Consider the following 23,944-nt stretch of genomic DNA (forward strand, 5'->3'; position numbering starts at 1 on the left):
CATCAATCGTCTAACATAGCCAGGTATGAACTAATCTTAAGTACAAAAGTTGGTACCGGCTCCGTAGAATCATCTTCCGCATGTAGTATGTACATACATATGTATGTATTTGTGTTGGCACATTTTTGCTGATTTTGAGTTACTTTCTTTTAGTTTGCTAATTTTACGATTTTTGCTAATACGGTTTGATTTTAGCGATATTCATAAACTTCCCATGGCATTATATCGAATTGTAGTCTTTATTGAAAGATCGTTATGTGTAAAAGAAATACAAATTAAATGTTTTTCCATTTAAGTATTCGCATTGATATTTTGGTCTTTTTTTAATAATTTAATTTCTTATTGCATATCTTTCACTACATTCTACCTCAATATAGATCTTTTGGTTATTTCTTCATCTCCTAGCATTTCTGATGATTTAATTTTCGTTACCATTATTATTAATGCGTTATATAGAAGTAAAACTTACATACATACATATATACTAAAAAGTTTCAAGTATTTTCCTTTGATGAATGTTGTTCGCTACTTTTAAAAGTACATATTTATAACTAATTATTGCTAATTCATATATTAACGCTTATTAAACAAAGTCGATTCGTTTTTACTTATAAAAGAGTATGTATTATTAAATACGTATGGAAAACTAAACTTTTAAGAGCAAATTCTATGAAACATTAACATCACAAAATGGTTTTTTTTTTTTTGTTTATACAAAAATATAGAGCTTGTTGTGTTTAGCAGTGTATTAGCGAGTGGTTGATGAGAGCGTTGTGAGCAACCAAAGTTTTATTAATTTGAAAATTTGTTAATATATAAAAATATAATTTAATGCAATTCCTTCATAGGATTTTTTTCACTTATCGCCACTAAAGTTCGTTATAATAGCACAGTAACGTAATTAAAAAAAAAAAAAGTATAACCTCTGATGATGAATATTATATATTATTTTTAATCGATTTTTCTTAGCATTAAAAGTATCTACATACGTTCCAGTGTTCTGAAGGTTTTGTTTTTATCCATTTCATGTTATTTGGCCGCTTTATTTATTTATTTTAAAAATGTCAATATTATATACCAAAGTTCGCACCGCTGATTTACACGTCCTGTATGGTATGTAAAGTTTAATTTAAAAGCTACTCAAAACGGTCTTTAACGCTTAGCCTGCACAATTCGAGCACATAAAGGATATATAACATTAAGGAAAAAGCCTGTTACAGGGCGTTTTCGGAAGAGACATTATACACATTTTTGGAGTTCAAGATTTGCTTCTTAATAATGCATTCCTCTTAGTTGTATGACATCTTCAGCAAATAAGTTATAATTATCTTTAGATGTATGCAATAAGCTTCTCAATGTGAATTATATATTGCATATTTATCTAAAATATCGAATGATTTTCATTTGAATTATGACATTGGAATGCTTCCAACGGATACTAAATCGATCAGATGGTCTTGAAATAATGAAAGAACGAAAAAGTGTGCAAAAGGTTAAACGGTTTAAAATTATACACCAATTAGCCTTATATTTGCCATAACGCTCCACGTTACACATTTGATGAAAGACATTAATATACTTCGCCTTATTTCTTCCCAGTTCTTAAGTTACAGGTTTATGGAGCAGACAAGTTAAAAATATGTGCGCTTCATATATATTTTGATATATATATATAAATTTTGTTGCTGTACGTCAGTTTTATTCCGATTTTATGTTTAATTGATCTAATATACTAGTGAAAATCACGAAAGTATAGCAACAGACCTTCGTGGTCCACCTTGGCTAATATTGTCCATAGAAGACCATTTCTTCATACCATTTTTTAAAGCTTCGGCTGTTACTTTATCTTGCATAACACGAGACATGGCTTCCAATTTCTGAGCACGTTCTTTAGAGAGTGGTTCAGTAGGGAAGGACAAATCATTCGCCTCGGCAAGCGTGCGTAAATCAAAGTAATATTTGGCGTAGACGGATGAGGGTACATTTATATTGAATTGTAATAATTCAAGAAATTGACGTTCTAGTTCATTCATATCCTCCACAGTAATGTCTTTTAATATCTGACAATAATCCACATTCCACACTGCCTGGTCGTCCCAAACCTTGGAGGCGAGTAATATAGCACCTATATTAAGAGAATAAAAAGATTATATAGATTTAGTTACAAAATCTCACATTTCATATTTCCTCAAACTTACCCAATACCATTCGCTTCCAATTGCACGGTGCCAAATCCAATTCTGCGTAAGTTAGCAAACGCTCGAGATAGACTAGTGTTATAATGGCACATTCGGCAGTCAACTGAGCTGCATTGAATAGAGTGCGTACGAACTTGTAAATTTGTCTATGCTCTGGATTATGTGAATCATAATCCTCAGGCACGGCATCGTGGGTCAACGGGTGTAGTTTTTCATCGAAAATGTCAAGCCGACGATCCGATTGTCGATTTTTAATGTGATAGTAAATTGCGAGTGAGACACATTTCACCGTATTTTTCAGATTCGGTTGTGACACAGTGCTATCATCCAGATAGATAGTAGAACAAGATGAGCTTTTTTTCAAGCCTCCACCAGTTGAATTTGCAGCTTGTTGGGCGATTTGGTGTTGTGAACGTTTTCGGGAAATTCCACCATTTTCGACTTTGGAGCGTTCGAGAAACATGGTTGCGGCTGTGGGATCCACAGATGGATCCTCTTCGCCCTCAAGCGCTTCACGTTCCGAAATATGTTGCAAATTATGAGGGTTGTCCAGTGTGCCAGCACTGTGATGAATAGCCGCCGTGGAAGCAGAAATGTGTCCATCAAGCTGATGTTGTGAAGATGAGATGTGATGACTGCTATGTACGTGATGACGCTCCTCATAAACGGGTGGAATTTCTTTAGATTTGCGATCGGATTGAGGACTCGCATATGCGCAACAGGAGTTTTTGTTTCCCATGTTTAAACAATGAAATATGCAAGCTATTTAACTATAGAACGATTATGTGACTATATATCGTATGATATACAATAAATGAAAAGAGATCGACTGAATGCGAGGAAATATAAAATTGAGGCCGATAAAGTTACAATTCGCCTAAGCTGGCATCGAATCTATTGAATTTATACAATTTCAATTTTCAGTTCATATTTTTTCACAAATTGTTGACTAGTTGCGATGTTTTATATTTTATTCAACCAAGTTAAGTATGGTTGTCTTTCATCAATATTTGGCATACATGTAAACGATGATTTGTTTAGCGAAATAGCTAATGATGGAGATTGGTTTCATCTGTATATAATGAAACTTTAAATATTGATTTCCAATATTACACACACACTTGTTTCTTTCTTCAATATTTGGCACATTTATATATACAGCTGCATATTTGCTGACAAAAGAGCTCCTTTTCTGAAATCTGAAAATGGGATAAATGTACAATAATCAATTTTCTTTTTTAATTAAGTTAAGGCAAGAAGCTTACAATTATAAAAATATTGCGCTAGAAAAACAAATATTTACCAAATATTTACCGAAGAGTCTTTTCTCTTGCTTACGTCCCTAATTACAAAAAGCCGGCAAATGTAAATGCCCACCTTATCAATACATATGCATACATGTTTGTGTGCATATCAATTACTGAACAACGACAATTATACCGTATTTACCAAGCAAAAATATTGTTTTCATTTATTTCCTATAATTGTGCTTTTGGTGCAAATTATTTTTTTTAATATTATATATGTTATTGTGACTAAGAAGCAGTTAAGAGTTATTGAAAAAATTAAAATAATGAGTATTTACTCAAAGTTAACTGTTAATTGCGTAGGCGTATAGCTAAACTGATCATAGTTAAAAAATTGAAACCTATAGTGTTCGTTTCTAAATTAACCGGATTCACGTATGTATGAATAAATGTGTGAATGTATGAATAAATGCCACAAAAACTATTTGGGAAATTGCTAAGATCTTGTACAAACTAGACCAGTAAGCGGTAAATTGGCGTTTACTTGAAATTTTGCTTACATACATACATATATAGATATATGAATAATTATTTGCGTATGTACCTCACCTTTCGACATCAGAGCAGATTAAGATAAGAATATAATTAATGAAACGACTCATGATTGTTAGGAGCTTTATAAAAATGTTGACATAATCTACGTTAGCTACATTATTATAAAGAGAAACTGTTTGGGAGTCTGCGAATATACGAAATTCTAATTTAAAATTATTTAGTTCCTAGGATTGCTTGTTTTGAGCCTACAATTAGTACAATTTTACTACTACATAGTTTTTACAATTGTATTTGGTTTCTATATTAACACTAAGATACTGAATATGAACGGACAGGCGGTGGGCGAATTGCTTACAGAATTTGGCATTTTATAGCTGGTTTATTCACTTATAGCACAGAGGTTTATCAACCTTCTAAACCATGCATCCCAATTTATGTACTGATTCATAAATATTTTCTTGATTAATAGTTTTTTCACTTACAAATCTATTTATTTTGCAGTTTACGGTTCCTTTGTCCGTTTGACACCTGAAGACGTTTGGTGTGGCTCTTTCGTAGTCTTTGTTGTTGCGGTTTCATAAACTGCAATTCGTCTGTTGAAAAACTATCTATAACATCTTTGAATTTTTACATTTTAATATTGCAAGACTTTAGTTCATCTCAAATTGAAGAAGTCAAAACCGCACTTGTACGAGTATTTCTATCAAAAAATAAATAGAATTTTATTTTTCTCACAGAAGTTGCGGTTTTTGTGATTTTTCGGTATTTCGTTTATCGGCTTGGCCAGTGTGTTCGTGTGCATACCGCATGGTTGTATTTCAATGAACGTTAATAAAGTTCCCAAGAGTGGGAAAACTGCAAAGAATGGACAAATTCATTAACAAAAATCATTATGGAAAATATTAAAACAGTTATAAGGTTTCACTTTTACGGAGCGATTAACAAGACTTATGTGTGTATTTATAAATATGAAATATGACAATCAACTTTAGCGAGTAACACACAATTTTTAAGTAAGTGCTCTCCAATGCAACCTTGCTATGAACAGCTGATGAAGTATTCGTAAAATGATTAAAAATGTTGCCATATTGATGCGAGTATAAGCGTTCTTTTCAATTAGTATCATCGGTAGTTTGTTGTTATATAGTTTTGTCACTGTCTGTTTAGCATCCTACTGTCAGTCAAGTTGTTAATCAAAATTATTTATTTTCTTTGTTAAAAGAAGCAGTCTTGGTTAAGTTAACCAGAACTTAATTGAAACTCTGGTTTTGCGTCGAAAAACTGCGAAAAGTAATTTTCACAGGTTTTTCTTGAAGCCAACTTATTTCATTAAGGCAGTTCTGTATTGACCAACACAAGTAGTAATCAGATCGTGCAACTCAGGTCTCCCAGTTTTTGCCGAGACATCAAAGATATGTGTGGTCTAGCGTTGTATTAATAGTAGACGAAGCATTTCTGTTGATCAGTTCTGGCCGTTTTTTGGATTGCTTGCTTCAAGCTCATAAGTTGTTGACAGTAAAAGGTAGAATCAATCGTTCGACCAGGCTGGAGCAGCTCATAGTGATTGTTTCCTTTCCAATCCCACCAAACAACCAGGATAATCTTTGAAGGCGTCAATCGCGGCATTCTTCCCTTTTTTATACAAAAATTTCAAAATATAGCCAACTTCATTACTTTCACTCATTTTTGAACAGCTTAACCTTTTTTCAACTTCCGCGAATTTAATTTTTTTTTTTTTKKTTTYTTYTTYTTWWTTKGYGTAGACACCGCTTACGCGATTATAGCCGAGTTAACAACAGCGCGCCAGTCGTTTCTTCTTTTCGCTACGTGGCGCCAATTGGATATTCCAAGCGTAGCCAGGTCCTTCTCCACTTGGTCCTTCCAACGGAGTGGAGGCTTCCTCTTCCTCTGCTTCCCCCGGCGGGTACTGCGTCGAATACTTTCAGAGCTGGAGTGTTTTTGTCCATTCGGACAACATGACCTAGCCAGCGTAGCCGCTGTCTTTTAATTCGCTGAACTATATCAATGTCGTCGTATATCTCGTACAGCTCATCGTTCCATCGAATGCGATATTCGCCGTGGTCAACGCGCAAAGGACCATAAATCTTTCGCAGAACTTTTCTCTCGAAAACTCGCAACGCCGACTCATCTGTTGTTGTCATCGTCCAAGCCTCTGCACCATATAGGAGGACGGGAATTTTGAGTGACTTATAGAGTTTGGTTTTTGTTTGTCGAGAGAGGACTTTGCTTCTCAATTGCCTACTCAGTCCGAAGTAACACCTGTTGGCAAGAGTTATCCTGCGTTGGATTTCCAGGCTGACTTTTTTTGGTTTAGTGAAGCTTAAAATCTCACCTTCCAATACTATATAGTGTGACACAATGTCATTGGTAGCACTGGAGATATACGACTGCAATGACATCTCCGATATTTTCAAGATACGAAAAGACTTTTTCCGCTGCCCAATATTTTTTATTTTAATATAAAAAAAAAATAGGTGAAGTTTGATACAATATTATACTTACCACTTCACAAATTCTTTATACATAACAAATAAGAGGCGTCGGTTTTAAAGTTTCATTATTTGTATTTAATAATATTCCTCATATGTATAGCAATATTTACTTGTTGTCTTACTATAAATTAAATAATGTAATAAATTACAGTTTGTATTTATTCATCAAATCGACATAATCAACATTATTAAGGTTTAGAGTGTAATTAAAAAGGTCAGTGCCTTCAGACGAAGTTAATATTGGCTTTAGTTTTAAATATAAAAGCACTTTATTTAGGTAACAAAACTACAACGAAGTTATCCCAGTTTGTGTAATTAGGCAAGTAGAAAAAAATTCTACTTTATTTAGCAGTAAACCTTGCTTGAGTTCAATTAATTAAATGATTCAAAAAAAGGAGAAGTTGCTAAAACTATTTACAGTTGTTTAATTGTTATTATATAAACTTTGAATGTCTGCTTCTTATTGTGGAGATTTTAAATGGATGTAATTTGGTATTCATATTTTTTATGCTCTTTCCATCACTGAAATATGCGCTTCGAGGAAGCTTTTATTTATTATTATTATTTTTTTTTTTTAATATTTTTATATGTATGTATGTGCATTGTTCTGATTATTTAATATATTATTTATCAAGCAGCTAAATCGTAAAACTAATTATTTACCTTAAATGATTGCTTTCTTTCCATGTATGCTGTCCCGTTTTGCCATAACGTTTGCAGCCACGACAAATTCTACTATGTGTAACTAACCTCAAAAGCTTCGAACTTGATAGGGTTCTCGTTTGAGTAAATAATCTACATTTGCTATATGTTCTAATGACTTTGCACTTTGTTACTTTGCATTAAAATCTATTTTCGATTTTTTTAAATACACTTATAAGTTTGCCTTCCTTGCAACTCGCTGCCAACAATTTATTTACATAACAAACACGATTAAACACAATTCCCATTCTTCACTTTCATAAATGTTGTTCAAAACTTGCAGTTGGTAAATTCTAATTTTTTAAGTGCAGCAAAGTAGACATTTGTTTTTGTAATTAATACGTTTTCGCAAGTCCTTATGTAGACACCTATGTATGTATTTCGTTTGGTGGCTTCAGGGTTTTATTACAAATATTTTTTTTGTGTTGACGAGGATTTGCTCATTGACTATTTGTACAATTTACACGAAAGGTGCAGTTGATGGTTGATAAAATAGCTGAAATGGGGTTGCACAGTGTAATAGAGGCACTGATTGCGTGGTTTCGTAACCGACTGTTGGAGCAGTAGTTGTACTAAGGAGAATCAAGTATGTTTTTGGGGAACTTTTCTTTTGCTATGCCATTTTTATGATTTTATTGAAAGGTAGTGCTAGAAAAATATATTGCAGGTAAATATTTGTAACAGTGTTATAAAAAGTTAAGTGCATGAGGAACTAGTGCCAGCGACCGCACTACAAGTGAAGGGAATCGACAAAATGATTTAAGAATGGGAACTACGCTGGGTATGTGAACCCGAAAATGAGACCAAAATCTAAATTATTTCCACCTTTTGAGTAAGGCAAGTTGTAAAGCCCTCGATTGTTTCCAAATTGATTCCATCTTTATTCCAGTCGGCTGAAATTGCAAATAGACACAGACAAGAGACAAGTTAAAACAGGCGGTTGGCGGTTCGACATAAGCAAACCAGGACTTCGAGTAATTAAAATGTGATTTCCAGTAATTTTTTTATATTTTAATAGTAAGCTTCAACTTTATTTGGTCCAAGCAAAAAGTAATCGAGTCTTGCAGTTTTTGGAAGAAGTATCTCTCCGAAAGCGTTCAATGAAATTTTTTTCAGAGTTTTGACAATTCCACACCATTGCTCAGCTAATTAGGTGTCCAACCTCTAGCAGCTACTCAAAGCTCCGAATCAAAATTCTGTTGCTTGGAATTTCTGTTGTAAGGAATTTCTGCTTGTAACTGCTAATTTTATTCACATAAGTGTTTATAAATATATTCAGTTTTAACAAATACATGCGCGTACGTATGTATGCACATTTATTATAATTTATGCATTATTTATTAGGCTTTTGTTGATTACTGTACATAATTTATTAAAGTTTTTGCATCATGGACGTGTTTAATTTCAAATTTCACAAAAATTGTACATTTATAAGATCTTTGCTATTTGGTTTTTAAGTGTGTAAGGATTTTCTGCATTTTCAAGCTTAGCGCCATTTTTGCTTTAATAATGTTGGCTAAAAATTGGAATGTTGCAAATTGCGCGCTGAATTCAATTTTCGCAGGAACGCATACAATTTTCACGCCATATTTCTTCAAATTATTATTATTTTTATTCTTGTTTTCATTTATGTACCTTGCCCTTTATATCTACAACATTATGCGCTTTAAATTATAACACGAGTGTACTTTTGTAGTTTTACATTTTTGCTTTAAATACTTTTGTATAAGTTTATACATAAATGTCTGCACCACACGCACACATATAAAGTCAAGGGCGTTATATTTGTCTATGCATAATTTTCACAAAATCTACATAGGTCAACCCTAATGCTTGGTAAGATCGCGCGGCTATCACGGATCACGGTTGTAGTTCCAGTAGCGGCACAAAGGCACGCACAAGTTTGGCGCCATTGACGACTCGGTGCTGGGTCGACCTATGTAAATGCACATAAATAGTTATTTATAAGCGTTGATATACTTAATTGAGTCCAAGTAAATGTGTACTTGTTTGTTGTGTGTGTACTCACAATGCAGCATATACAGTATTTATACTATTTATTCAGTATATTATTTACTACCTTAATAAAGCTATGATCCCAATTTCAGCTGATAATATAGGCCAACCTGCTAAGTGTAGTTACCATTGCTCTCTACCTCCAGCACTCAGCTTTCGCTCTCTTCTGCTCTCACACAATTTACGGTTATAACGAGAGCTAAATCAGTTTTAATGCTCGTCACCGTCAAAGAGCAATGGTAATCCTTATACGTTGTGGTCCCGTTATCAGACATTTGAAAACTTTTAACCAAAATTATCTTCTAGTTTCTCATTGCATTTGGAAACAATGTAACGGAAAATAAGAAGACAAAGTGTAAACAAAACGAACGACAATCAAACAATTACTTAATAATTATTCAACAGACAACAAAAGTGTCGCGTATAAAAATAAATTTACCATTTACACACACACACACACATCCAGTTAACATATGTTTGTATGACTGTTTGCTTGCCATTACTATAAACAATGCAGTTATAACAGGCTCCTATATGCAGCTTATGCGTATGTATGTATGTGTTTCGTAGTATATACGAGTATTACTCGGTAGTCATGTAGGTATATACAAAAGTTAGCTTATCCGTAGTTATGTATGTATAGTGGTTGCGTCTTTGAGTAGCACAAGTAAAAAACACGAGTGGACTAGCGTTGCTAGTATTAGTATTATGTAAGTAGTGTAGAGCAGCAGTTAGGCTACACGTAGTTGCAGGGAGTTGCATTAGAATACTTGAAATCAGGAATTACAGGCAAGGCGTTTATACTGTTCAGATTATAAACATGTTTGGTACATATAAATATTATAGTTTTTTTAAATATGTTTTTGTTTGGAAATATTTGCTACAAAATATTGTTCGAAATTAGGCTTTATAAAGAAAATATTTTTTTCAAAATTTTGTTAGAAATTAAGTTTTCCAAAAAAAATATTTTTTTCAAAATTTTGTTAGAAATTAAGTTTTCCAAAAACAATTTTTTTCAAAATATTGTTAGAAATTAAGTTTTCCAAAAATAATATTTTTTTCAAAATTTTGTTAGAAATTAAGTTTTCCAAAAAAAAAATTTTAATTTTGTTAGAAATTAAGTTTTCCAAAAAAAATTCTTTTTTTAATTTTGTTAGAAATTAAGTTTTCCAAAAAAAAAAATTTTTCAAAATATTGTTAGAAATTAAGTTTTCCAAAAAAATTTTTTTCAAAATATTGTTAGAAATTAAGTTTTCCAAAAATTATATTTTGTTCAAAATTAGAATAAAATTTAATTAATTAACTAAAAAAAAAATAATATTTCATTTCCTTTCAACATTATCAACAAATAGTCATAAACATATAATTATAAGTCTTTGCGTATGCTAAAAACTACTAAAATGTATTAGAATTAGAAAAAAATTGGAATTCAAAAATCGAATTGCGTATTTTTCTGTTCAATTTTATTGGTAACAATTATTAAGTACTTAAAAACAAATTTGTGTACTGCCATAACTAAAACAAAAAAATATGACTAACAATACTTTTTAATTAATTAATTAAATTAAAGTAAATTAATTAATTATTTTAATTAATTAAATTAAAGTAAATTAATTAATTATTTTAATTAATTAAATTAAAGTAAATTAATTAATTATTTTAATTAATTAAATTAAATTAAGCATTTAATTAAGCTTCCCACTCAATTTACATTACACTAAACTTTTAACAAACTGCTGTTTGTGCAGTTTTGAAATTATAAACATTTTTATGGCGTTCGCGCATACCTACATACATACATATGTATGTACCAGTAGTGTACAACAGTTATCACCCACTACTTTTGCTTAACTTAACCACTGTTTCATATATTTTTAGTTGTGTTTTTTGCTTTGCACATTCCTCGTTTTCCCACATTGTATTCACTTCTTAGCTGGTTCAATGCTGTTTACATTGCCACATGTTTAAAATTGCATATTTGCAGCTAATATTTCTGTTTACATTTAGGGCTGTATGTTTGTGTATGTGTGCTTATAAATATTTATCATTATTGCTGATTGATTGAGTTTGCTCAAACACTTTTTGCCTCGAAAGCTTGTATTTATTTGCCACGATCATTAACGGTAATGTCAATAAAAGTGTAAAGTTCTGCTTGTGTTCATAAAAAGCCTGCCGATAGCACAATGCCCAATCGAGTTTTGATTAACATAACTCTTTCATATCATTTTTTCGTTAGTATACTTTTTCATAAACTAAATTAATGTAAATTACACTTTTCTGTAATATTTTGTATTTGTTTTTGTATTTATTTGTAATAAAGTACTTTGCCGCAGACATTTTCGCATTTTTTATGTACAAAGCTGCTAATAATTAAATTTTATTATAACATAAACTTAACAATAATTTTGACTTATTGAAGCATATTTAGAAAAAATAACTGTACTGTAATTGTTTGTATGCCCGCAACACAACAATTGCACGAATTCATGGTAGACACACATTATTACGGTGTATACCCACAAAATAATCATTTTTTTTATAAACAAAACGAGTTAATTAATTTCTATATATACATTGAATTATGATGTATGTATTTGTGTTATTTTGTATTTTTGCATTTATCTGCAATGGTTGTTTTTCTTCTACTTTTCTACACATGTTAGTCTCTATTCAGTTCCAATATGTGGTGTTGCCCTTACTTAAATCAACTGTTATTACTCAGACTTGCGCTGCCAACCGTGTGTTGTTTATTCTTCACTTTCGCCCTCCTTTTGTTGAGCTTTTTCATTGCGAGCAGCCTCCTCTGTTCGGGAAGAAAAAATAGTAAAATTTACATTAATAGCGTTTAGCAAATTGATTGCGTCGCACATGCCATAAACATTCACACTGATTTTGCACTCACAAACCACACGGCGTATACGTAACAAATTGTTAAGTAGCAAACGGCATTGTACAATGACATGCTCTGACATGTTCATATGAATTGAGTAATTCCAATTCATCGCGTGTGTTATCATATTCCTTATAAAATAATATAGATGTGTACTAATTAACGGTAATCGGCAAACAACAAAAGTAACTTCCAAGCAAATCAACATTTCGCCATTTCGCCCTCCGCACGCATGTTCTGCAACTGTCAGTTGTTGTGAGAGTTGACGAGAATGCTGGGCAAATTGCGGTTTTGAACAGCAATAAACACGCAACTCTCCCGCACCTCCACCCGTGTTGGCCAGTCTTTTCGAAGATAAATTCCGTTTACAAGCTTACCAAATGTAATTGCCCCGCAGCAGTGATTTGTTTGCGAAAATGGGGAAATCACTTGTGACATGAGCAAATTGGTGCGCCAATTAGGTGAAATTGTAATCATCTATATTGCTGCTGCGTGGGTGTGTGTGCGCGCTGGTAATTCGCATGTACACACATTTATATACATACATACATACATACGTATTTATGTGCATACATATGTAAATGTATATACATGTGGAAGGTAGTTCACTTTTTGAACTTGTCAGCTTTATGGGTCTGTGAAAATTGGCAGGGAATTGTTATGCAAATGAATAAGCAGACTTTTTGGTTGCGCTGAACCGATACTTTGCCAGGCGGCTGCCTGCAGTGTACATCATTAGCAAATTCAAAAATATACTCCCAGGCGAACGAACTTGCCGTTTCTGTTGTGAGAGGAGCAATTGTCTGTGTTCACTTTCTATTGCTCTGGAGATTTAGAGGCAAATTTCAGCATTTTCTAAAAATGGCTCAGAATAAACAAGAAGCTGCATGGGGTTGGGTAACAAGCAGTTAAAAATTTCATTGTGTACTTTCGGATAACAAATCGAGATGGCGTTAAATGGAAATTGTCTGAAAATATTAATTCGCACAGAGTGCAAAGAGGGGGATACGAATATACATATATGTATGTACCTATACATATGATTGGGTTAGGGAGGCGAGCGTTAGCAAGATTGCCACCATGAGTTTAGTACTTATCTTTTTGACAACAAAACTAACACTATCGAATTGGAATGGTTTTAGCATTTATAAATACGGCATTTGCTAGAGACTTCAAAGTTTCGGCTATATACAAGGGAAGAAGAAACAATAAAGAGTTAAAACCTAGTATCAATCTCTACGATAATGCAAAGATGGGAACCCTTAAACATTAATACCTCTAAATTTTAACTATAAAGTAAAAAAACCAGCTTTAGCCGAAAGTAAAATTTTGGAAAAGCTCTTAAATTATTAAAAAGAAACGGCTGGAATCCATTATTCATGCATTTTTATTCTCCCCATCGGCTCCATAAAAACTAAACGAAAATGTAGCAAATATTTATTAATTAGCTAATGAAGTCGATAAATTTGTAGGCAACAACAGACGGCGAAGGTCAGTCGCTGTTCAAGTGCTCCAAATTGCGTTTCGGGTAGCGCTGCCGCTGCAGCGGTTGCAGAGTCGGGGGTCAAACGCTTAATTGAATTTCAATTAATGAACATTTTTGGCAACTTACGCGCAAAAGTACACAGAACGTGCGTGCGAAATTTAGTACAAAGGGCAACAGCAAAAACGACAGAAAAAATAGCTTGGTTCCAAGAATTTAGTTAGGTCTTCTCGGACCAAGACTTTCCATAATTAAGTAGAAATACATAGTTAGAGAAGATGGATGTTAGGGGGAGGGGGCTTGGGGGATAAGCGTAAAAGATTAAATTGTTGCAATTTTACGCACACCTGCATTTTTGAGGCTCAACAATTAGTTGTACTCACCTTTTAGTGATTGCTCTTTCCAGATTTTCTTATTATCATTAAGACAGGTAAGCCAGGGCTTTCGTATGCTGAACTTGGGCTTTGTACCCACCGCCTTGGCATTACTGTCTTCTTGTTGCGAAGACGTGGTTGAACTACCGTCAGTGTCGGTCTTATTGCGAGGGCTTGCAGCCGCACCATCTACTGGCGCATCACCAGCATCAATGCTCGCATTCGACGTCTTGCACATGGGCGCCAACGGCGTCAACACATATTCCAGCATATCGGACATTACCGACAAACTGGGATCCACAATAAAATCAATAAAACCGATTTGCGACTCCGGGAATAGTATGTTGTTGCGATCGCACATGGGACTGAATGGCAGACCGAGCTCGCGTTCCAAATCTCCCTGCCGAAAGAATTCCTCGAACAACAGCATCGTCCAGCGATGGTGGAGATTCCAACGTTTAGCCGGATGCGAGATATCACAACAGTGCAGCACCAATGCCATTGCCTTGGACTTGTCCACCGACGCCTCATTTAAGGTGAGCAAATTTCGCATGTTCTTCAGCTGCTGGAAATGGAAGGACATATCGGTGGCCAGCACCATGTCAATAATGAGCGTGCGAAACTCGCGAAACTCTTCGCGCGACAAATTAACCAAGATATTGCAATCGTCCTCCTTAAGTAAGCGAAAAGCGGCGCTCACATGGTGATTCTCCAATACGGCACGATCATTGTAGAGTAGTGCCTTTTCGGAACCGGACATGACGTGAAAGTTGTTGGTCGTGCCGGTATGTTCGAAGTCGTGTATGAGAGCGGCAAGTAATGTGGCAAATATTTCCAAATCGGTCAACCAATTCATGAGACCCGTCTGACACAGTACATAATGCGTCGTTTGGGTAACATCGGCCGCGTGTATGTTGTTGTGATATGGATTGCGATAGCGGCAATAACCCTCTTCGACGCGATTCAAAAATATCTCCAATGTGGCAGGCGCTATCTTGAATTTGTGTATGATGCCGTAGCGATTGAGCAAATCGTAGCTGAGGTATTTGATCGGCTGGCCACCGGCGGCCTCCGCCAGGGCGAACACGTCAAATGACCAGTCGTCCAAGTTCTAGGATTGGAAAATTACACACATAATTAAAATTGACAGAAATATTAAGTATTTTGTAATAAAGAGTTATGGTGTCTTTAGTTCAAATCTGGGCCAAAGAGTGTAAGCTGGCGGACTAAGCCCGTCTTTTCAGTGCAGTATACTATTACTGTTTCTTCTTCTTGTCTTGAGTTTCACGAATGCTTCTGGTTATTAGGCTTGCTTATCTCTTCTTATAGTCCGATAAATTGTCATATACAACACGAATTGTGGCACTTACCTTGAGTATTTGGACCACTTCTGGCGGAAATTGCATGAGCGCCGTACGCGAGACACTGCGGTATATTCGATCCACAAATATACCGGCGCGTATGGCGTGGGCGACGGTGCGGAATTTCGGCTTTTCATCGGTTCGCCTGCGTGTGGTCGCTGACTGCCGCGTGAACGTCGAGGCCAACCACTCGCGCACCTCGGGTGGCACAGCATCCGGTTGCACCTCGGATAGTTCGTCATCTTCGTCGGCGAGGCGTCTGTTTATTGGTGGAAACGGACGTTGTGGCAGGATTGTTTAAAGGTAACGGGATTTTGGGGTTGAAATGGAGGAAGAGAGAGAATACCAAAAATGTATTATTATATGAATTCACAATTCTCTTTCGCTAAAAGCATAAGTAAACCAAAACAATACAATTCTTTTTACAATTTTTAATTTGTTTCAAGTTAATACATAATCAAAAAACAACAATGAAATCATACTCTTTCATAAAAAACAAAAGCGCCACTTCTCATGTGAAGTTACAAATCAAAGAAAATTCGAAAATTCAACAAATTTCATTGCTTGCGGCATTCGCAAATAAAAAATTGCCAAAATAAACAGTTTGCAACGCGGCGCTAAAACTGAAAAGTTGCTAAAGTTTTATACTTCGTTTCGCTTCGTGTTTGTGTTAATTCGGGTTCATTGTTTGTATGCTAGCTTTGTTGCAGAGTTTGTAAGAGAGAGAGTGAGTGTGTGGCAACTGTGGGCGGCTTGCGGCGCAAATGAGTACGTGTAGTAAGTAAGTAGCGGAGGCGAACTGAAACGGAAGTGAAAGTGCGAAAATGCGAAAATAGTTTACAAACAAAAAAATCTGTGTGTTTTGAGTTTAATTTTAGCAGCTTGTTCTTAGATTTCGGTGGGAGTACATTTCGAGCCAACCAACACAAACACAGTAAAGACCAAAGCGGTGAGTAAGAGCGTGAGAAGTCACGAAGTACACAGTAAACACAGCACAGTTAACAGAAATAAATAAAAATTGTTGGAGAAAATCCGGAAAAAAACATCAAAAACAAAATAAATTGAAAATAACTTCGAATTTCTCAAATAGTGAAGCAATTAGTAATGAATTTAGATATAACAGTTGTAAGTATATAAATTATGTAATGCGTTTTTTACAGTGTAGCTAGAGCGTGTTAAGTTTTTAGTAGTTGAAATCAAGTGTGTGCGTGAGAGTTTGTATGTACAGCCATTGTGGTGGACTAAAATTAATTTCAGTTAGCTTTTTAAGACAATATGAATATATATTTTGACTATATATGTATGTACATATGTGCTCATATATATGTAATTATGTATTTTTCAAGTGTATGCACTTGCATATATGCATGAGTGAGTCCTTTATTACATATGTGTGCAGCAAGCAAGTTAGTGTGTCATATATACATATGTACAGTGTTAAATACTTGAGCTACATGTTGGCTTAAGGATTTCGGAATATTGAAAATAAAAATTTAATGCAATATTTACATGTTTGGCGTTAATTTGAAAGAAAAGTAAGTTTATTTTTGTTTTAATTGTGTGAAATAATTATTTAAAATAAACACAGTTGTGTGCTTTTCTCTTATCTTCACATACACAAACTATTTTGCTCTACCATTTCTTACTATTTTAAATTACAATTACAACAACGCTACTGCTACACACAAGTGTATGTGTTTAGTGTGTGTTATCTGACTATCAAATTCGTGCAATAGCCAAATTGGTTTCATTTAAACTCGCTTAGCTTCAGCGCTTGTGCTAGTGTGTGTATTAAACATGAAAATAATATTATGAAACTAAAGATTTCACATACAATATATATGTATTTTTTATTATAACTCTTTACTCAGTTTCATTTGCTGGCATGTAATTCAATTCACTTTACTACTGAACCAGCAACATTCCTGTGTTTCTAAACAACATGTGTACATGCACAAATATTTCTGATTTCTTGTGTTGTTCCAAGAATATTCTAACAAAGAATGGAATGTTAAGGGAAATATTCATAATACAGATTTATAACCTTAAGGGGGCACACCTAGTGTGAACTAAAAAAAATATTAATTAAAAATATTTCTTGTTTTTATCACATTTCGGTAGTTCATATCTTTAAATGTAACATACTAAAATTTCAAATCGATATCTCTTATAGTTTTTGAGTTACAGCCATTTAAGTGTAAGTCGATCAGTTCAATGAGCTTCATCGGCTTAGTTTCGAATAGCATTGTTGAAAGGATTACGTGGGTTTACGGGTCTAAAAAAAATGATTTTTTATTGTCTTATTATATTTTAAAATACCTCTTGAATACTGTTTTAAATTTTCAACTCGATCCGAGTAATAGTTTCGGGGATACAGCCTTGAGAATTGAGTAAGATTTTGGCAGGTAAAAAATTTTAGGTTCATTTCAACTTTTTTTAAACGCCGTCGTATTATCAATAACTTTGTTTTTTTTTTTCGAAAATATCTTCTTTTTTTAGGTTTTATACACAATGCTGCATAGTTTCCAACCATGCAGCAGTGAAGCGCCGCTTTTCAAAAGTTTCTTTATGCATTTTTGAAACAGTTTTGCACAGTTCCTTTTAGACCAAATAAGTTGTTCGAAACGTTTTCTTGTTGTTATTGTGGCGGCCGAGTCGACAGTTCCGTTTACGTAGACCCGGCTGTTGTGGGAACATCTTGGAAACACTTTCTCTGTTTCAGCTTTCATTGCAACACAACAAACTTTAAAGTACACAAATCTCACTTTGATTTATTTTTCTAACTACGGTGTTAGATTTTCCAAACGCAGCCTTAACGTGAGTAAGAAGGCTTCACTTTAAATTTTGCGTGTTTTTATACTCTCGCAACAAAGTTGCTAAAGAGAGTATTATAGTTTTGTTCACATAACGGTTGTTTGTAAGTCCTAAAACTAAAAGAGTCAGATATAGGGTTATATATACCAAAGTGATCAGGGTGACGAGTAGAGTTGAAATCCGGATGTCTGTCTGTCCRTCCGTCCGTGCAAGCTGTAACTTGAGTAAAAGTTTAGATATCATGATGAAACTTGGTACACGTATTTCTTGGCTCCATAAGAAGGTTAAGTTTGCAAATGGGCAAAATCGGCCCACTGCCACGCCCACAAAATGGCGGAAACCGAAAACCTATAAAGTGTCATAACTAAGCCATAAATAAAGATATTAAAATGAAATTTGGCACAAAGGATCGTAATTTGTTTGGAAAAGTGTGGACGTAATTTTTTTGGAAAAGTGGGCGTGGCCCCGCCCCCTGCTATGTTTTTTGTACATATCTCAGAAACTACTATAGCTATGTCAACTAAACTCGACAGAGTCGTTTCTTTAGGCATTTCCATATATATATGGAAGAAATCGGATAATAACCACGCCCACCTCCCATACAAAGGTTATGTTGAAAATCACTAAAAGTGCGTTAACCGACTAACATAAAACGTCAAAAACACTAAATTTTACGGAAGAAATGTGAGAAGCTAGCTGCATTCAGGCTTTTTTTTTAAATTGAAAATGGGCGTGGCGTCACCCACTTATGGACCAAAAACCATATCTCAGGAAGTACTCCACCGATTTCAATGAAATTCAGCATATAATATTTTCTTAACACCCTGATGACATGTACCAAATATGGGTGAAATCAGTTCCCAACCACGCCTGAAATCTCGATTATTGTATAAAATGTTCGGTGACACCCGAACTTAGCCCTTCCTTACTTGTTTGAATTAGGAAACCAAAACCGTTTGCCGCAGGCACAAAACTTCTGCTGGTTACACCTAGATTTACTTATGCACACGAAACTTTGCATCCAAAGATTTGCGCAGCTTAATGATGAAATCGAAACTTAACAGCTTTTCATGCACAGTGCGATGCCGTTAAGTTAAAAGTTTCCGCGTTGCACGAAAGTTTAAGCCGTTATAAATAGTGTGGCACATTTCGCCAACTGATTTTGCAGTTTTGCGAAAATTATTTGAGAGTATCCAAAATTTAGTTTTGCGTGATATGACAAATTTCAATGATTCCAAATAAGAAGAAATGAAAGCACAGCTTATTTACCAAACGATATATATAACATATAACATAAAACAATTATATACCAACACATATACTGAAACAAGCAATACAGACATTTCGCAGGACATAGATAGCTCCCTCTTTCAAATTTAACCACCAAAGTTGCACTTAAGCAATAAAGAAATAAATAATAAAACTGGTTTATTAGAATAGTGGCGAATGTCGCATACAAGATGCTTGATAGTTCACCCGAATTTCTTCAGAAGATTATTGAGCTACCTCATAATAATGACAACGTTTTAAGGGAAGACATTACATATCAGAAATACTTATGATAATAGTGATATTCTGTCATCTCCAAGCCGAAATATTATGACTGGTAATGCTGTGACTAAGCATCGAATCCGCGACCCGAACAATGGCAGCCATATCGTAACTAATTCGGCTACCGTTCTTTCACACACACACACACACACACACACACACACACACACACTGAATTTACTATCAAGACATTATGCACATAATATTACGCGAACGAATTTCTCAGCCCCGTTATATAATGAAATGTAATGGCTTATTATGGCCAAACATAAACTCAAATTAAATCAAAAACATAGCCGAAGTAATGTTTATACCAGCAAAATGGGGATTTTTCGGCGCTTATTACGCTTACCCGCTTAACTGCGGATTTAATGGGCACATTAACTCTTTCATTAATGTCAACCTTTGTCAAAGTATGTGCAACAATCGAGCAACAAAATCAGGCAACAAGAGTGAGCAGTCGGATGGCCAAACGCCTAAAAGCAGGCAGTAGAAATGAGCATTTTGTTGACAGCTTTCAACTGCAGCGTTGACAACTGATGTGGTCCCCGATTCGAAGCAGAATTTCATTATTGTGCAGTACCTTTGATGCTGACAAGTAGCCCAGGCGATGGATAATGAGTGACTGAACGTCTTTTCAGTATTTAAAGTCCGTTATATTCAGACAGTTGGTCTGTTTCGTTGTTGAACGACAGCACTACAAGAATGGCATTATGAAGTGGAGAATACATTGGAGTTCCTATATTGAACAATATTTGAAGTATGGTAGTCATTTGAGCAGCAGCACTGTTGACCACTTACTCCTTTGATTCCAATGCTCAATGTATATTATTCGATCGCTTACTCTGTGGCCTTAGTTAAAGGTATGTGTATATATTTTATATCGGAAAGAAATATCGCCAAGTTCAGCTGGTGCTAAGCCCAGAAGAGCAAACAGAGCAACCGGCAATGCAACATGAGTTGTTTCCCACGTCTGAACATTTTGCCATGTTGTTGCATATAATTTGGGTTTCATAAAAGCCGAACTTTTTGTTCTCCAGGAGCTTGAGAAAATTGCCTACTGCAGCAGCTAAACTCCACAAAACTGCGCCGAATGACCCCTCAGGTGCATATTCCACAAATAATCTGAAGCTTGTATGAACCGTTGTTACGCTTTTCTTCTAATAAAACTGCCACTTTGTGTTGTTTACTCTTCTTCTTTTGTAGCGCTTACTTACTACTAACTTTTGTGTGGCTGGCTGCAAAACTTTTCATCACGACTCCAAGATTTCGGACTTTTTGTATTTGTAAGAAGTGAATTACGGCTCTGGTTCAGACAAATTTGCCAAAGTTCGTCCGAGTGGCAACTTGGCTGCAGTAGGCGACATGCACGGTTGACCGTGGGAGGTGTCTACGTAGACTGGCATGGAACTTTTTCCCTATTTTTGCGCATTTCAATTTTGGTTGTGTTTTTTTCGGGCTTTTTGACTGGTGGTGGGGGCACAAAAGTCAAACTGTTAGTTTTCGGTTGTAAAAAGTTTGCTTTTCCCAAAGGCTCACGGCAATAACTTCTCCACTGGAATTTTGTTGTACATACTTTGTTAGTCGTTTTTTGTTTCTTTTTTTTTTTGTTTTTTTTTTTTTGCTTACCACCAACTTTGGCACTCGTATGTGTGAATGGCTCGGTTTGTGGCTCTTAACGGCGAAATGCGATGTAATTTAGCTAAAACCATTTGCGCAAATTTGTTGAACTCGTTATTGTTGATGGTGGCATCGGTTGCTGGTCGTTGATTGTTACTAAATTGCAACTTGTTATGAAGCTCGTTTATGAAGCTTTATGGGGTTATATGGGGTTATAATGTGTTTGTATGAATACAAATTGATCCAACTACGCGACTCTTAGCGCCTTCTATGGCTTAGTGTCCGAAGGCAGTGCGCTACTAGTTGTTGCTGTTGTATAAATGTGAAATACTGCGAGAATTGGGGAAATTATGTGAAAATTGCTCTGGCGCTTATATATTTTTACAGTTATTTATAGCAAGAAAAGCGGACCTTTGAGAGTAGCAAATTTATTTATACGTGTTGGGGACATATTGACACTTCGGAAATTCGTTCGAAAGTTGCAGGAAACTGTAACATAACGTTTAATTTCACTTACTTAACTGCCACAATAACCGAATTGATTTACTTTTGTTTTATGACTTCAAGTTTATTTTTGAATATAACTTAAAAAAAAGTTTTGTATTTATTCATTATTCTATTTATTTTTTTAGCACTCCCTAATCGCTCACACAGTAAGCGATTTTCAACTGTGTTCAACTTTTTGGTATTTCAGAAGTAATGCTGCAATTGTTGTACGGGTTATAATCCCTGGTCAAAGAATATGGTAAACACACGCAGCTGAACCCACAGAGAAAGACCTGCTCTCCGAAAAGTCGATAGGATTTCACACTGTGGCTTGGCAAATCACTTAGTCCTGAAACTGTGAGCAATTGTCTATAGCAGTACCTGAGAATGACTGTAGTAGCTTCCTAAAAATTATAATCAAATAAAGCTCTATCGATAGCCGTCGGGTGGAACTCGGAAAAAAAATTACGTTTGCTAAATTAACCCAAAATTTCACCCATTATTTCAATAAAAATTTCAAAATGTGGCACTTTCCTCTCAAACATGTCAAAATCGAACATGTTTCGAGTTTCTTATAAGTCTTCTAAGTGCCCAGTACACTTGTCCCCAGTTAAGCTTCAATGTGCAAATGCAAAGTCGCCTGTGCATGCCACAAAATTCAACCGAAACTGTCGAGCACACACCATGCAGATACAATTAAAACTTAACGATAATCCTTGCCTTTGCTTATGGAGCTGCGAAAGCAACACCGAAAGCAATTAACTTAACTAATGCACACCTTTTGCGTTTCTCCAGCAACTCCTTGGCGCGGTACTGAATTATGAATTGTATCAGCTCGACAGTAATGACACTCTGTCGGCTATTTTCGCGCCGCAAACGACTCATGGCAATTGATGGCGCGCAAGTTGGCGTCTGTGCGATTCACACGCGCGCACACGAACACGCACACACACGCACGATCTCGGCTAGGGCACACCGCGGGCCAGCGGCGCAAATTCGCAGCAACGGCGATACGGTTAACAGCTGGTAGGGTTATTGGTGCGACGATAATACGAAGTGGGCGTCGGTAAGTCAGCGTTGGCTGGCAACTAGATACGTCTAAGGTAATTATTTAGTAACCACTTGAAGGACGAGCGGCAGCGCAAGCGACGTGAATGTGGTCGGTTGCAGATGTCAGGGCGCTGCGGTGGCAGACTGGAAGTAGATTGATGTGGGCGCGTGCGGTGTCGTTCCAAAGGCGGCGCAAGGCAATAGTTCGTGTATTATATGTATAACTAATCGCTCGCGCTAAAGTTGTGTGCTCAATTTGCGCATCTGGTTGGCGGGTATTGCTTTTCACGATCTATATTTCACACATATCCACCGTTTTTTTTAACTTTTGTGCGCGCTTTTATTCATTTGTGGATATTAATTGCTGAGCAATAATTCAACGCGTGAACCGAAGGCTAAGCTTTCACATATGCACACACTTATTTACCGATTGTGCGAGCTCAAGACTTACACGTATCACACACCTTGAGGCGCGAATGTGTGTGTAGGCTCAATTTTTTTTGGACTGTCAACCAATTGTTGTGTTTTTCGCACGCAGGGAAATTAATATCCTTGAAATCACGCCTGGACACCTTAATCCTTATGTTAATACCGCTCCGACTCAAAGACTTATGTATTCCCGTATTTTTCGGCGTGACTTATGGTTTTGTGGCAACAAAGCACTTTGCCGAACACACAACTTTTATTTCTGATTTATTTTATTTCACTTTGTTTTGGCACAACTTTGTATTCTGCATTAATCCGTTGTTCGTTCGCCACTTGGAGGCTGCACTAGATGTAACCGTAATCGTAGTGTTGCTGCGGCTGCTCAAAGCTGCGACGCACGTCGCTTTGAACTTTTTCCATACGGCTGCGCTCCGCTTAGGTTGCACGTTAAATTTAAACTAAAAGTGCAAAGTATACCAAGTACAAGAAAGTGCCGACGAGCAACACAACAAGCAATTCCATTTCCCCATTTACCGTTTTTTCAATTTCCTTAATTTTATTTTTTGCAACTCCCTTAAGTGCTGCCGTGCCGCTGGAAGAGTCATGCAACAACGCAACGCAGCAGCTAAGGCAACACGCGTGGCGGGAGCGGGCTGAA

General features: G+C 35.6%; 2 protein-coding genes across 3 annotated transcripts in view; both read right to left on the reverse strand.

Annotated features, from left to right (window-relative positions):
• Positions 1 to 220: 220 nt before the first annotated feature.
• On the reverse strand, positions 221 to 4,799 carry LOC108971423 (cyclin-Y). Its single transcript, XM_018937483.1, has 3 exons — positions 4,483 to 4,799; positions 2,199 to 3,397; positions 221 to 2,125 (listed from the first exon to the last, which is right to left on the reverse strand). The coding sequence occupies exons 2-3, from the start codon at positions 2,935 to 2,937 to the stop codon at positions 1,743 to 1,745; spliced, it is 1,122 nt and encodes a 373-aa protein (XP_018793028.1). The 5' UTR covers positions 2,938 to 3,397; positions 4,483 to 4,799; the 3' UTR covers positions 221 to 1,742.
• A 6,751-nt stretch (positions 4,800 to 11,550) lies between these two features.
• Positions 11,551 to 23,944, reverse strand: part of LOC108971534 (calcium/calmodulin-dependent 3',5'-cyclic nucleotide phosphodiesterase 1C) — a 74,381-nt gene continuing 61,987 nt past the window's right edge. For both annotated transcript variants that reach the window (XM_018937673.1, XM_018937666.1), the window contains 3 exons: positions 15,349 to 15,598; positions 13,988 to 15,089; positions 11,551 to 12,034 (listed from right to left, as the gene is read on the reverse strand). In XM_018937673.1, coding sequence (XP_018793218.1) covers positions 11,979 to 12,034; positions 13,988 to 15,089; positions 15,349 to 15,598 — 1,408 coding nt within the window. In that variant the 3' untranslated portion in view covers positions 11,551 to 11,978. The remainder of the gene's footprint in view (positions 12,035 to 13,987; positions 15,090 to 15,348; positions 15,599 to 23,944) is intronic.

Source organism: Bactrocera latifrons, unplaced genomic scaffold (assembly GCF_001853355.1).
Source record: "Bactrocera latifrons isolate USDA-ARS-PBARC rearing strain unplaced genomic scaffold, ASM185335v1 scaffold_109, whole genome shotgun sequence".
Lineage (NCBI taxonomy): Eukaryota > Metazoa > Arthropoda > Insecta > Diptera > Tephritidae > Bactrocera > Bactrocera latifrons.

Excerpts from the sequence above, each read along its gene's own strand:
- LOC108971423 (XM_018937483.1), bottom strand. The coding sequence starts at position 2,937 with ATGGGAAACAAAAACTCCTGTTGCGCATATGCGAGTCCTCAATCCGAT. Across the intron at positions 2,126-2,198 it reads TTGGAAGCGAATGGTATTGG|GTGCTATATTACTCGCCTCC; the intron begins GTAAGTTTGAGG and ends CTCTTAATATAG.